At 44.1% G+C, this 15227-nt stretch overlaps 1 protein-coding gene across 1 annotated transcript in view; it reads right to left on the bottom strand.

Moving 5' to 3' along the window:
- The window catches only part of NSUN2 (NOP2/Sun RNA methyltransferase 2), a 32791-nt gene extending 20923 nt beyond the window's left edge, over positions 1 to 11868 (bottom strand). The window contains exons 1-7 of the mRNA XM_053397248.1: positions 11697 to 11868; positions 9986 to 10146; positions 5936 to 6040; positions 3792 to 3897; positions 3377 to 3448; positions 2378 to 2462; positions 472 to 664 (exon numbers count right to left, since the gene is read on the bottom strand). Coding sequence (XP_053253223.1) covers positions 472 to 664; positions 2378 to 2462; positions 3377 to 3448; positions 3792 to 3897; positions 5936 to 6040; positions 9986 to 10146; positions 11697 to 11759 — 785 coding nt within the window. The 5' untranslated portion in view covers positions 11760 to 11868. The remainder of the gene's footprint in view (positions 1 to 471; positions 665 to 2377; positions 2463 to 3376; positions 3449 to 3791; positions 3898 to 5935; positions 6041 to 9985; positions 10147 to 11696) is intronic.
- Between the last annotated feature and the right edge of the window lie 3359 nt (positions 11869 to 15227).

Consider the following 15227-nt stretch of genomic DNA (forward strand, 5'->3'; position numbering starts at 1 on the left):
TGCTTCCCACATTTAGTAGCAATCCTGGGATATACAGTGGTATCTCGGGTTAAGTACTTAATTCGTTCCGGAGGTCCATACTTAACCTGAACCCTGTTCTTAACCTGAAGCACCACTTTAGCTAATGGGGCCTCCTGCTGCTGCCGCGCCGCCGGAGCACAATTTCTGTTCTCATCCTGAAGCAAAGTTCTTAACCTGAAGCACTATTTCTGGGTTAGCGGAGTCTGTAACCTGAAGCATATGTAACCTGAAGCGTATGTAACCTGAGGTACCACTGTAATAATTTGCCCAAGGTTACCCACAGAGCTTTACAGTGCAAGAGATTTGAACTCCGGTCTCTCAGATACAAATCCTATCTCCCTATACAAAACATCACACCTTGCTTATCTTGATGTGATGTAAAGGGCACACTAGTATTAAAAAGTCATAAGCACTACAACACAAGCAACATTAAAAATAAATATAGCATACCTGCAAGGGACATCACATAATATCCTATCATAAAAGAGGATCTCCTTCTTTCCATTAGTGGTGATCTGTAAATTAGGGATGCTGGATGCATCATGATTTACAACCATGATGCAAGGGCTGTTTAACCTCTTTGCTTGATGAACCAGTAAATAGCAGCGCTTGTTGTCAACATCATTTGCAATTACAAATCCCTCTAAAGGAAAAAAAAACGAACTCTTTAGATTAAAGGTGGAATTTTGGAGGGAGGCAAGCAAATGATTTTTTCTGCAGTTTATTAGACCAGGTGCTCAAAAGAATATTAAGAAAACGTGATAAGCAAAAGCATAATTTATGAGAATTTTTTTAGAATAATCATCAATATAAAGTACAAGAGAGGGGGTGTCAATTGATGTTAACATTTTGTAGGACATTTGTCTGATCTAATAAGCACATGATGTGATAGTTAAGTTACGTTTTGAGCATTATTTTAAGTTATATAAAAAGAGAAGCCTGTAATAGATTTGTTTTTAAGTGGTTTTAATAAAACAAGAAAAGCATTCTGAGAAATTATCAGTTATGAAAGCACTAAGTAGCTTTGCCCACAAAAAAAACTCTGATGAGGTCAGGGCAAGGAGGAAGGAATTCTGTAGTGAGAGAGATAAGAGAAAAGAAGAACAGGAAATTAGTTACCGTATTTTTCGTCCCATAGGGCGCACCGCCCCATAGGACGCACCTAGTTTTTTTTTGGGGGGGGGAATAAAGAAAAAAAAAATTATTTTCCCCCCCAGGCGCAGGGCTGGTGCGGGGGAAGCCCGAGCTTCCCCCAACCCCAGCCCCAAGAACAGCCTGCTATCCGCAAGCCTAGGGAGCCCAGCGGGAAGTCGCGCCGGTCTCCCCAGGCTTGTGGAGAGCTGCGCGAAGCCCGGGTGTGCTCTTCAGCGCGCCCTAGGCTTCGGAATGCAGGCAGCTCTGCGCAACCCTCGGGAGCCCGACGCAACTTTGCGCCGGGCTCCCTAGGGCTGCGCAGAGCTGTGCAAACCCTGGGCTGCAGGCAGCTCTGCGCAGCCCTCGGGAGACCGGCGCGACTTCCGAGGGTTGCGCAGAGCTTCCTGAAGCCTGGAGAGCGAGAGGGGTCGGTGCGCACCGACCCCTCTCGCTCTCCAGGCTTCAGCGAAAGCCTACATTCACCCCATAGGGCGCACACACATTTCCCCTTCATTTTTGGAGGGGAAAAAGTGCGTCCTATAAGGCGAAAAATACGGTATATCAACACATAAAGTGTCTGACACACTAGTGGCACTAAAGGTACAGGAAGAGAAGATGAAGACTGATAGATGACAAAAACAGGATGGATCTGGGAAAGCAGAGGGACAGGAAAAGGCCAACACAAAATGATGAAATGCAACTAGCAAAAACAAAAGAAGAGGAAGCCCATTTTTGATCCAAACAAAGAACCCCAACAGGGAAAGGGTGCTTCTTGGGTGATGGCTTAAAGGTTCCAGTGTGGCCAAGTAAGAGAAATAATACACAAATACATATACCTCAATACTAACAAAATGTGTGACAAAGGGGTGTTTCCACTGAGGAAGGTGAAATAGTGGAATCCACAGGTAAGATTCAACTGCTAACAGCAACCATATTGAGGTTCCAGAAGCAGGTCCCTATCCTATGCAGGGCCTATACTGTTTGGCACCATGGGGCTTTAAGCACCCTCCCCTTCATGAATCTTTCTGGCAAACCTTCAAAAACATTACTTGAAGGTCCACCTCTTTCTTGGATTGAATTGCATATTATGTATGAGCAAACTGGGCACTAATGGCCATAATCCAATGCTAACCCTGAAAGGTACAGCCTTGACTGTAAGTGAATTTTGTTTCTCAACAAAAAATGGGGCAGGGATCTCTATATACCACTCCATCTCACTTACCTGGAAAAGGAACATTCATGTCTGCGTGCAACATTTCAATAAGCTGGGCAGTTTTGGACCCTGGTGCAGCACACAGATCTAGAATCTACCAAGAGCAAAATACACAAATAAAAGAGCTTATTAATATATGTACAAAAGAATTATATTACATATAGGTATCTCCCCACTTACATACGTTCAACTCATGTGGAACCGCATATATGAAAAGCACTGGGAAATGGTTAAATAAATCAATTTAAGCTGCAAAAATGTCACAAAAGGAGTGTTGAAACGGCTAGCAATCCCAGAAGCCTTTGCAGCTGCAATCCCAGAAGCCTTTGGATTGACCTTTGAAGTCTGTGGATAGTTGGAGTTTAAGAAAGGAGGCTTGGAGGGAGCGATTGTGGTGGTTTGGTGGATTTTGGCTTTTTAGATAGTGTTCCCCAATGTATGCGATTTCACATATACTGTACATGCAGTACCCGGGAAAGTAACTCTCACAGCAGCATTATCTGCTTAGAAGTAGTTACTTCAGTCATATGGGGCAAAGTCTACAGAATTCTTCATTTCAGAAAGACGATTCTAAGCCCTTCGCAATGCTACAAACTTTCCAGTTAAAACTGGGAGATCTAATTAAAACCAGTCCATAGCAACTGAATTGAAGTACATCAATAAGGAATGCATTAATTCAAGTATGTGTTGAAATACCTTTCCAGCTAACTTCATAATCCTTTTCATTCTGAATGTATGCGATTGAAAAAGAATGAAGCACTAAAAAGATAAAACAATTAAGTCACTCGTGCAACTGCCCACTGCCCTGATGCACAACTGAGTGACCAACTGTCCCCTTTAAGCAACAGCAATGTGTCTTATTGATACCCTGAAGCCAGGTTTCAAGAAAGCCACTCCCCAGGGTGAATTTGTAATATAAATTTATAATACAAAAAAAAGCATATTAGATGTACTGTGTCAGGCTACTTTTAACAAGACTTCAAGATCCAATAGCAATGCAAAGCCTACCTTATGATGAGACTGGACATCAAGGAGCAGGGGAGGAATCATACTGACAGCTTCTTGACGACTAATGTTCCCCTAGACCAATAAAATAAAAATTTGTAATCAGTGGCAACTCCAATTTCATGTTTTGAGCATTTTAGATGCAGAAAATGTATATATGAAACCCTAATGTAAGTTTTATTGTTTTATTGTTCTAAGTTTATCTGATTTTGTTCCTAACAAACTCTTAATGGGAGAATTTCATTAACACATTGTCAGAAGTCATGTTCATGTGCAACTTACTATTCACTGTGACACAGTAATCTCTAGTTCCCCAAGGGACATGTCAATGGCAAGACAGGGAGTAACAATTCTTTGACGCAAAAGGTCACAGTAAGACACAAAAGGAATTAGAACAACAACTTAGGAACATACTTACACATTCTGTTTCACTAACAAGAAAATGATGGAATTTTTCTAGTTGTGGGGATTTTCGCAGGACCTTTCTGCTTAGGTTTGTATGCCACGCCAACTCTTCTGGATACCTAATGAAATATAGTTTTTATAAGAACTACCACCGGCATATTTGAAATGAAATAATGGAACATGCCATTCCATTTATATATATATATAAATGTTACTTTTTTGATAAACAAAATAAACTATAGAACATAAAGCAGTATTGCAGCAGGTTGACAACATGGACATTATCACTGAACCTATTCCAAAACACTACAAAATTACCCATTCTGGAAATCTGTTCATATCTCTGATATGTTAGGATATCATATACCTTTGGAACCTAAAATATTTCTGCTTGGTTATCTAAAATATGTAATTTTTGAAGATGATTAAGAAATAATGTTCAACCTACTAACTGCTGCTAAGATTAGAATAGCTAAAAATTGGGGGGAAAGTATCTCCTACAACATCTGAATGGATTGAGAAATTTGGTCCATACTAAGTATAATTACAGGGACACGGGTGGCGCTGTGGGTAGAAGCCTCAGCGCCTAGGGCTTGCCGATCGAAAGGTCGGCAGTTCGAATCCCCGTGGCGGGGTGCGCTCCCGTTGTTCGGTCCCAGCGCCTGCCAACCTAGCAGTTCGAAAGCACTCCCGGGTGCAAGTAGATAAATAGGGACCGCTTACTAGCGGGAAGGTAAACGGCGTTTCCGTGTGCGGCTCTGGCTCGCCAGAGCAGCGATGTCACGCTGGCCACGTGACCCGGAAGTGTCTCCGGACAACGCTGGCCCCCGGCCTCTTGAGTGAGATGGGCGCACAACCCTAGAGTCTGTCAAGACTGGCCCGTACGGGCAGGGGTACCTTTAGCTTTACCTTTAAGTATGATTACGCTAACTTATTATAAAATAATACATATAAACCAGTCTAACAGGTTTATGCAATTGCATTTTTAACTATATTTGCACAAATTTAACTTGTGTATGAAGCATGTAGAAACTGGATAATACTAGACGTATTAAGGTTACTCAATTAGGTAAAATACGCATGCTACACACAAAAACACATTGATGTCAGCAATGGACTTTAAAAGGGAACAAAGGCAGGATACTCTCAAGCCCTGATATATGTGTTTTAGCTACTTTATCTTTTAGTATGTATATTTAAGTCCTAGAAGCAATATTTATGGTCTGCACACTCTTTCAAAGCATTTGCACTTACCCAGCTATTTAAAGATAGAGACTTAGAACTAGGGATGGACAGAACCGTCTTGTTCCAATTTGTGTCCACAAGCAGACTAGTGGACAAATTCTGTCAAATGTCTGTTTGGATTTTCTTAGGCAAAGTACTAAAAACACCTCCACGCCTTTTAAAGGTTTCAAAAAGTTATAAAGCAGTTATGAGGTGGCCCGAGGGATTTCCTGACTTTTTTCTTTTTGAAAACAACTCCTAGATGGGATACTGCAAGAGGCATGAGGTTATCTATCACTCTTTGTACTTTTACTCTGGAATGGGTGACATACCATTTCATTACTTCCAGGAGCTTTTTAGTCAAATTTGATTAATAAAGAAAGCACTGTGCTTTCTAGAAAAATGTCCTGTGCTTTCTTAGACCACACTGCAAAAAGAAAAACATAAGCTGGAGCAAATCATTCTTAGAAAGGTTCATAGACAAGCAATCTGATCTGCCTGTCTACATTAAGATCCAAGCATGATCTACTTGGATGCTGGGAGGTTTGCTGCTAACTGTGGAGTGAACCAAAATCCTCCACCGTCCCAACTTGGATCCTGAGAAGCCCATCTGCAAATGAAGGGCTCCTCTTGTACGTAGAACAGACTCCAATTCACCAGATGTTCACACTGTTAGAAGCGGAGAGGCTATTTTCACCCATTCCCCTCCTCCTGCAGCCACTTCTCAATGGTATTTCATGCATGTATTTATGGGTCCAAACTGTATTTATTTAGAATCATCTTTAAAAAGATCACACTGCAACTAATAAGTTGAGAATACCACATAGCAGGGGAGAAATGGCTAATAATACCTTCAAAGTCAGTGTAGACAATTACACAGCAAAGGCAGGAATATGCTAAATATTTTGATGGCCATCCTACAGGTAGTCTTACCAGCTTAATGGCTGAGGCATTTCAATTTTCTGACCGTCTACCACCTGGTTTTCTAATTCCTTGAAATATTTATTCTTCAAACAATGGAGAATTTCTTTAGCATGGCTACAAAATGAAAAACAACATTAGAACCGTAAAGAGAACAGTACAACCTATTATTTCACTGTAACTACTTTTTAAAATCTCAATAAAAACCTAATTCTAACTACTACCATAGTTACAGGATTTTTGGAATGGACTCATTTTCTTGAAAAGTACATTTTACATGACCAAGCACTCTAGAGGCTGTTCGAAATTTAATCAGTATGCCAATTTACTACGAGGTACCGCCAACCTAGCAGTTCAAAAGCACGAGGTGCAAGTAGATAAATAGGTACCGCTCCAGCGGGAAGGTAAACGGCGTTTCCGTGCACTGCTCTGGTTCACCAGAAGTGGCTTAGTCATGCTGGCCACATGACCCGGAAGCTGTACGCTGGCTCCCTCGGCCAGTAAAGCGAGATGAGTGCCGCAACCCCAGAGTCATCTGCGACTGGACCTAACGGTCAGGGGTCCCTTTACCTTTACCAACTGCAAGGCACATCACATAATATAACAAGGCTTTCTCCATATTGCCACAGAAGTCTTGAGTCTCTTTTACAGCCAGAATAGAGAAAACCAAATAGTAACTAATCAATTGTCCTCTCCATGAAGTAGCTTCTGTGCCATTGTTTATAAGAAGCAAGATGAATAATAGTACTTTATGAAGTATTTTATAAGCTGTTTAATTCTTATAAAGGGGGGGTAGTGTCAGATCTGTTAGAAAAGTGGGTTCTATACAACGCCCCCCAAGCTGAGAGCCTGCTATTAGATCTTTCCCACCCCTCAGGTGAGATAAAAGGAAAAGTGGCATGAATCTTTTATCAGAGGTTGTATTGTTCCTTGCATGTCAGTATTTGTCCAGGTTTGCCTGGGTCTCATGATATGGACATGTCAGTGTTGTTGACTAAGGATGAACAATTGAATTAAGGAAATACTTTTAGTATTTGGAGAAAGGAATTAAGAGTGTGCCAGAATATTAAATTTGGATCTAATATTAAATTAGAATCTTTGTGTTCGATGCAAGTTGTGTCGATCATGTACAAGTGTGCTTGAGTGGAACTGAATGGTGTGCATTTTTAACTGTCGTTAGATTAAGCTGTGCTTATTGCTCTACAATTGGGGCTGGAAATTTAATTGGATCAATTTGTTTAATGGTATGATTGGGGAAAATGAGCTGGTTTTCTTTTGCCTAACTATTCATTTTATTGTATATTAAAAAGGTGGAATTCACACTTTTTAGTTGATATTCATTTCTAATGTTTAACCCTGATGTGGCATATGATTATCCAGAGAGGCCTTGGGCCAGATTAATTCAGCCTCTGTTCTGGGCTGCTTGTGTGAGCTCCTTAATGAACAAGCCTGTCATATTAAGCAACACACATTTTTAGCATAGCCTGTCCATACCCTGGATAATACAAGTTACACAGGTAGTTTGGCATTACTTCAGAAAACTGCCCGGTGAAACAAGTTCTGCAGATTTTTGAAGAAGTACAAAGACCTGCAAAATATTTGCTTTTGGCAAGCACCAACAGTGCAAGGATACAGTGGTGCCTCGCTAGACGAAAAGAATCCGTTCCGCGATTCTCTTCGTCTAGCGGTTTTTTCGTCTTGCGAAGCAAGCCCATTGACAGCTTAGCGGATTAGCGCTGCAGCTGTCAAGCGGCTTTTCGCGATCAGTTGTTAAGCGGCTTATCAGCGGAACAGCTGATAAGCGGCTTAGCGGCTTAGGAAAAGGGCGAAAAAAGCGAAAAAACCCGCGGGGGGGACGCAAGATTTTTTCGTCTTGCGAAGCAACCCCATAGGGAAATTCGTTTTGCGAAGCGCCTCCAAAACGGAAAACCCTTTCGTCTAGCGGGTTTTCTGTCTTGCGAGGCGTTCGTCTTGCGGGGCACCACTGTATAAAGTCTATGGCTTTTGAGATGTAGGGGCCCAACTCCCTTTTCTCCCAGCCAGCACAGCATAATGGCCAAGAGATTTGTAGTCCAATGTGGACTTTATCCCTGTAATAACACAACAACAACAAAAAACAACTGCATACACCACAGGCTTTGGTTTGATTCAGCAGGGCTCTTACGTTCCATTTCCATCAACCAACCGCAACTTTTAAGATTTTGCACACCGCTGTAGAAATTTATCAGTGGGCAAAAAATAATTGTGTTTAATTTCATAAGAAGCTTCAGTGGTGAAGGAACCAGGAACACAGTCCTCCCTTACTACAGGGCTTCCTTCTTTATTAAGAAAACTTATGTCAGTTGCATTCTCCACTTCAAAGCTTTCAAACTTATATACATGTTTATTGGAAGGGAGCACGTTTCCTCTCAAAGGGGAAATTGGATTCCTCCTGCCCCCCCCCCATACATAAAAGGAGCACTGACTAAGAGACAAGCAGAGCAATCCCAGCTCCTAATCCACTGTGCTGAGGTCCGGATGGAAGACTCTGCTGAAGTTCCCTGATGGAGAAGGCACACCAGGGGGAACACTCTGATGTGAAACCCAAAACAGGAGGTGGAAGCTACAGATAGCAGCATCCCCACCAGCGGAAACCCCAGAAATTGGGTCTCTCAGGGATGGGGCATTCTGCGGTCACATGATTGCAGCAGGCCCAATCTGGGACTCTTCACTGCACCAGCCTCATGGCATGAATGTCAGGGCTGTGCATGCAATGCTAGCTGTTCTGCTGCATCAAGTGCTGCTCCCTGCCCTCCTCACGAAGGATTAAGACTGCAGTGTGAACTATGTGATTCAGAAAATCCCTGGTTTGAAATCTTGACAATGAACTCACTATGAGTTCCTCACTAGGTTTGGAACTCTCTCACCTTGACTCTTCCCTCCACTTTAGAATACAGTGGTACCCGAGGTTACATACGCTCCAGGTTACATACGCTCCAGGTTACGTACGCTCCAGGTTACGGACTCTGCTAACCCAGAAATAGTACCTCGGGTTAAGAACTTTGCTTCAGGATGAGAACAGAAATCGTGCTCTGGCGGCGCGGGAGCAGCAGCAGGAGGCCCCATTAGCTAAAGTGGTGCTTCAGGTTAAGAACAGTTTCAGGTTGGCTTTGGGAATCCAAAGGGTGTACAATTATATTCTGTTTCATTTAATTTTGTTTTGCCACTAACATAAAAATGCAACGATGGCTCGTGACCTTTGCCTTCTTCCCTTCTCAGCCCAGTTTCTGTTAAGCAAAGTACAGTGTTTCTTATGGCTCTGATCTGTGGCCTACGAACACAACACACCAATGAAAAGCAGCTCTGCAGTTGCTTTCGGCTGGTGCTGTACACAAAACTTGATTGGTAAAAAGGGACAGGATATCACTTTTCCAATGCATGCCTCTCTGAAAAAATGCAGAGAGAAAATAAAAGCTCATGAATGTAATCTGGTCTGTGACCGTTTTAATAAATTTGATTTGATTTTGAACATAAAAATGGGGAATTTGTGGAAGGGAATTGGGGTCGACCTTAGAAAAAGATTTTTAAGAATAAGTACTGATGTATAAAGATTGAGGTTTATAAGTTAAAATTGGTTAACTAAAATGAATTAAAGAAAATAAGGTAAAGTTTGGGGACAAGAACTTGCTGAGCTAAAAATTGGAACTGGAATACAAGAAGGGGAGGTGTGGGGAAGTCAAGGAAATTGGTTATTGATAGTAAGAAATGTAAATTTTAAGTGTTTTTAATTGTTTTTTTGTCTTTTCTTTATTTTTTGAAAATTTCAATAAATATTTATATATATATAAAAAAGAACAGTTTCAGGTTAAGTATGGACCTCCGGAACAAATTAAGTACTTAACCCGAGGTACCACTGTATGGGGATAATAGCTGCAGGGACCACACTATGAGCAGGCTTCTTTCATCACTTTTAAGATCACTGGATAGAAAAGAAATTTTATGCACACGTAACCAAATATTAGAAAACATGTAAAATTTGGACCCACCCCATTCTCTATGCACCAGCGACCAAATTTTGCTCACCTCTTGTACCCTGTGATGCGGAGTGTGGCAGGGAGTGGCTCCCGCAGGGCCGCCATGAAGCTCTCCCACTCGCCATGAGGCACAATGCCCTGCTTGCCATAGTAGTGCTCGAAAAGCTCATTCTCCTTCACAATCTCCGGGTAGCAGTTTTCAGGCCAGCACTGAAAGTGAGTGGGTGTGACAAGTTAGAAAGAGTCAGCAAATCCCTTATTCTGTGTCTTCAGAATTGCAGGTGCGGACATACGCCAACAGAGCATGTGAATGGGCTTTGTGGTTTTATTGTGCACTGTCAACTACCCTGAGTTCTTTGGATGAAGGGTATAATACAAATTTAACAAATAACAATAATAGTAATAATAATAATAGATCTCCCTGCACACAAAAATCTAGCACGTTAAGGAGGCCAGCCCTTCTTTACCCACCCGACATGCGCTAACGCCTTCCATTTCCATTCCTTCTTCGTGAGCCTCCTCCATGTAAGGTCTGGAGGAGGGTGGGACCATGAAAATCAAGAATGGGATTTCTCTGAGGCGGCTCCCCCTTTGTGGAATGCTCTCTCTAGGGAAATTCGCCTGGCATCTTCATTATATATTTTTAGGCACCAGGAGAAAACGTTCCTCTTCAACCAGGTCTTGGGCTGATTAATATTCTACAGGTTTTTTTATGTGTCTGTTGGAAGGGAGGGTTACTGCTTTGCTGTTTTACTAAGTTTTTGACTTTGTATTTCATTCTGTGAACTGTCCTGAGATCTTATGCCAAATAAATGAATTGTTGTTTAGTCGTTTAGTCGTGTCCGACTCTTCGTGACCCCATGGACCAGAGCACGCCAGGCACCTCTGTCCTCCACTGCCTCCCGCAGTTTGGTCAAACTCATGCTGGTAACCTCGAAAACACTATCCAACCATCTCGTCCTCTGTCGCCCCCTTCTCCTTGTGCCCTCCATCTTTCCCAGCATCAGGGTCTTCTCCAGGGAGTCTTCTCTTCTCATGAGGTGGCCAAAGTACTGGAGCCTCAGCTTCACGATCTGTCCTTCCAGTGAGCACTCAGAGCTGATTTCCTTCAGAATGGAGAGGTCTGATCTTCTTGCAGTCCATGGGACTCTCAAGAGTCTCCTCCAGCACCAGAATTCAAAAGCATCCATTCTTTGGCGATCAGCCTTCTTTATGGTCCAGCTCTCACTTCCATACATCACTACTGGGAAAACCACAGCTTTAACTATACGGACCTTTGTTGGCAAGGTGATGTCTCTGCTTTTTAAGATGCTGTCTAGGTTTGTCATTGCTTTTCTCCCAGGGAGCAGGCGTCTTTTAATTTCGTGACTGCTGTCACCATCTGCAGTGATCATGGAGCCCAAGAAAGTAAAATCTCTCACTGCCTCCATTTCTTCCCCTTCTATTTGCCAGGAGGTATTGATTCAATAAGTCAATAAGCCCCAAGCCCATCCCGTTTGGGAAGAAGACATTCTGTCACAGGAACCCTACCCCCCCACCCGCCGGCAAAAGGCATGCGTAGGAGACACGTGTACAACGAGACACGTGTAGGCATGCGTAGGAGACACGTGTACAACGAGACACGTGTACAAGGAGCAACGTGTAGAGCGGGACACGGGCACAACGAGACACGTGTCGAGCGAGGCACGCGTGGAGAGACACACGTGTAGGGCGAGACACGTGTGCAACGAGGCCTCAGCCAGGCCCAGGCCCTGACTCACCCCAGGGCCCTTCTCTCGGGTATTCGGCTGCGGCTGCCGCCTGTGGCGCTGCCTGCGGCCCATCGCGCCCGCCCCACGCAAGGCCTCGACTCAAAGCGGGTCCCAATGGCCGCAGCGCCGACGACGAGCCTCCCTCAGCCGCGGACGCCACGCCGCGTTGGGAAGACGTGATGCGCATGCGCAGAAAAGGGGACAGAAGGAAGAGGGGAAAGGAAGAGGACATCATATTTCAAACTCGCACGACGCCCGTTTAGTTTCCGGGTTCATTTGCCGGCTTTCGGCTTGCGCGTGCGCGTCAGAGTCGCTGCAGCGGAGCGTCGCTCCTGCGATATTGCAAGCGGTACATCGCGTATCGGCAGCGGACAGGGCGGCAGAGAGCTCATAGCACGCTCTTTCCTAGCTCAGAGGTTTATTGGGCGTTTTTAAAATGGCATTCAAAGTTGTCGCAAAGCGTTTGCAATTGCGTGCGCTGGGCATTTAATGAATGGAAATTTTAAAACGCGCAAGAAATCTCTGGCCAACCAGAACTAGCTGGAATTGAAATGTGGCTTTCAGTCGTCTTTCTCATTCTAAACAGAATGATGCAGAAGACTAGCTCACAGATACAGAAAGAGAGCAGGCAGAGGGGTTCAGTGAGGTCTGTTTCCAGGAAGAAAAACTGAAGCACTGGCAAAAAAATTGTTAAAAAGTTTAAAAAACTAAATAAATATGAATTATAGAATACGAAAAACCCATGCCTCTTTAATGGTGTTGCAAGGCCAGATGAAAGACCCCATTGATGTCACCTACTTACAAACCTTGTTAGGTAAAGGTAAAGGTACTCCTGCCCGTACGGGCCAGTCTTGCCAGACTCTAGGGTTGTGCACCCATCTCACTCTAGAGGCCGGGAGCCAGCGCCGTCCGCAGACACTTCCGGGTCACATGGCCAGCGTGACGAAGCTGCGCCGGCGAACCGGCACCAGAGCAGCACACGGAACGCTGTTTACCTTCCCGCTATAAAGCAGTTCCTATTTATCTACTTGCACTTAAGGGTGCTTTCGAACTGCTAGGGGGGCAGGAGCTGGGACCGAAAGACAGGAGCTCACCCCGCCGTGGGGATTCGAACCGCCGACCTTTCAATCGGCAAGCCCTAGGCACTGAGGTTTTACCCACAGCGCCACCCGCGTCCCTTGTTAAGTTGCTGCTAAAGCTGGAATGGCCTGGGATGAGCCAGAACAGCAGATATATAAATAAGATTCCCCCCCCCCCAATGTTTGAGACACCTGAAATCCATATTTTTCGAATGCAAACCACTCCAGTATTATAATTTATTTACCTCTTAAAACCCAAAACTCTTTGGGGGGCCACCAGGTGGCACGTTGGAAGATGGCCGACAATAACATCTCTCTGACCCATATGAGGTAATTAAGGGACTGCTATGGGAAGTATAGGGACGCAGGTGGCGCTGTGGGTAAAAGCCTCAGCGCCTAGGGCTTGCCGATCGAAAGGTCGGCGGTTCGAATCCCCACGGCAGGGTGTGCTCCCGTTGCTCAGTCCCAGCGCCTGCCAACCTAGCAGTTCGAAAGCACCTCCGGGTGCAAGTAGATAAATAGGGACTGCTTACTAGCGGGAAGGTAAACGGCGTTTCCGTGTGCGGCTCTGGCTCGCCAGAGCAGCGATGTCACGCTGGCCACGTGACCCGGAAGTGTCTCCGGACAGCACTGGCCCCCGGCCTCTTGAGTGAGATGGGCGCACAACCCTAGAGTCTGTCAAGACTGGCCCGTACGAGCAGGGGTACCTTTACCTTCACCTTTTATGGGAAGTATGCAGTCTTCCTACCCCCCCCCCCAGGAGACGGGGGGAGCTGCCTTGCCAGCGGTGTTCACAATGCACCCCCTGATCCGAGAGATGGGGGTGCCGAACACTTGGCATGAGCCCTCGGTGAAGTCAGATCTTCCTGACGCCGATTCCAATTAGCGCGTGCTGGTTAGCTTCAGCTCGGAATTATAATTGGAAACATATGATTGGATTGAAGCTGAAGCACATACATCAAGTAATGTTCGAGAGATAAGACTGCTGATTTATGGATCTCTGTGACAGGGAGTGACAGATGGACAAGTAAATCTTCTGATGAATCACCACTAGGAGACTGTATGTTTGGAATGAAGGGGGGGTGGAGGAAAAAAACTTTTTTTTCTTTGCACGATGTGATATTAATAACCCTTCACCCCAGATAGAAATAAGATCGTTGCGTTTTTATTAATCACAAGCAGGAATTTAAGAACTGTGTGGGATGGATTATAACAGGAGAGAGGATTGGTGAACGGTGAGAATGAGGAAAATTTTTATGACGCAGTTAAAAAATGGCGTCTTGCCAAGACAGGCTTGCCGGAGAAAGAAGGACAGGGGGAGGAGAATCAGGATCGTTCGAAAGAGAAGGAATGTTGGAACGCAAGCTTGACCTGACAGAGCCTCCTGACTCATTTGATATATTTGGCAAGCCTGAGAAAAGTAAAGGACAGACCGAATATTATTATTTTTTTTATGGAAGCGTTGAACAGAGGCTGTCCCTGGGCGATATGATCTTTGAAGAGTACAAAACCCACACAGAGGATGCCTGCTAATCTGCTTGTGAAAATTATCAGAGATCGCAAATAAAGGAATATACAATAACAACAAGAAGAGAAAGAAAGTATTAAAGGACTATCTGGATTGAACTGGATAGAACTGTTTAATTAAAGCAGTAATATAAGTGATGTTTGGACTCGTTCGGAGTTTTGGACTCATGCGGAGCTTGATGTATGGGTACCCCCAACAAAATTTAAAATTTGGCCGTATAATTTGGAACTAATGTGATTTGGATAATGTGATGTGATTGGCCTGTTAATTAAAATTATTTAATAAAAAAAATAAAAGCCAAAACTCTTCTGAAACAGAACATGGTTGGATTTCAGCCTCGTGTAACCCTAGCATATTTGCAACTAATTAGTGCATGAAGGGATTAAAGAGTAATTGTCCTGACGGCTTAGTCTATGCCACTTCCCCTCAGTTTGGGAGGAAAGGGATTGCCAAATCTTTGTTATCTCACTCCTCATGTGGATTTCAGTACATCTTTAAAGGAACTCCTTCCAGGCAGCCACATGGATTTAACCAGCCTCTCTTGTTTCAGAGCAGAATGGAGACTTGCCAAACATGTGATCTCTGTGTTAGGGAAGTGGAATAACTTGGAAAGAGCTATTAAAAGGGGAGTGTTTTAGGAACACACTGGAAGGGCACATTTTAAAAGTTTTACAGCTTACGTTCAAACATTGCCTCCTACATTGCAAAGAATTGGGGCAGGGTGGGTGAGTGGAATGGGAGGGGAAAGAACCAGGAATTTTAGGCAGGGCATGTTTGTCCCACTTTCCGATCCTGAAATGTTGGGCTGTATGTGCTAAGATAAGGGACGTGGGTGGCGCTGTGGGTTAAACCACAGAGCTTAGGACTTGCCAATCAGAAGGTCAGTGGTTCAAATCCCCGCGACGGGGTGAGCTCCCGTTGCTCGGTCCCTGC

This window comes from Podarcis raffonei, chromosome 7, assembly GCF_027172205.1.
Source record: "Podarcis raffonei isolate rPodRaf1 chromosome 7, rPodRaf1.pri, whole genome shotgun sequence".
In the NCBI taxonomy this organism is placed as follows: Eukaryota; Metazoa; Chordata; class Lepidosauria; order Squamata; family Lacertidae; genus Podarcis; species Podarcis raffonei.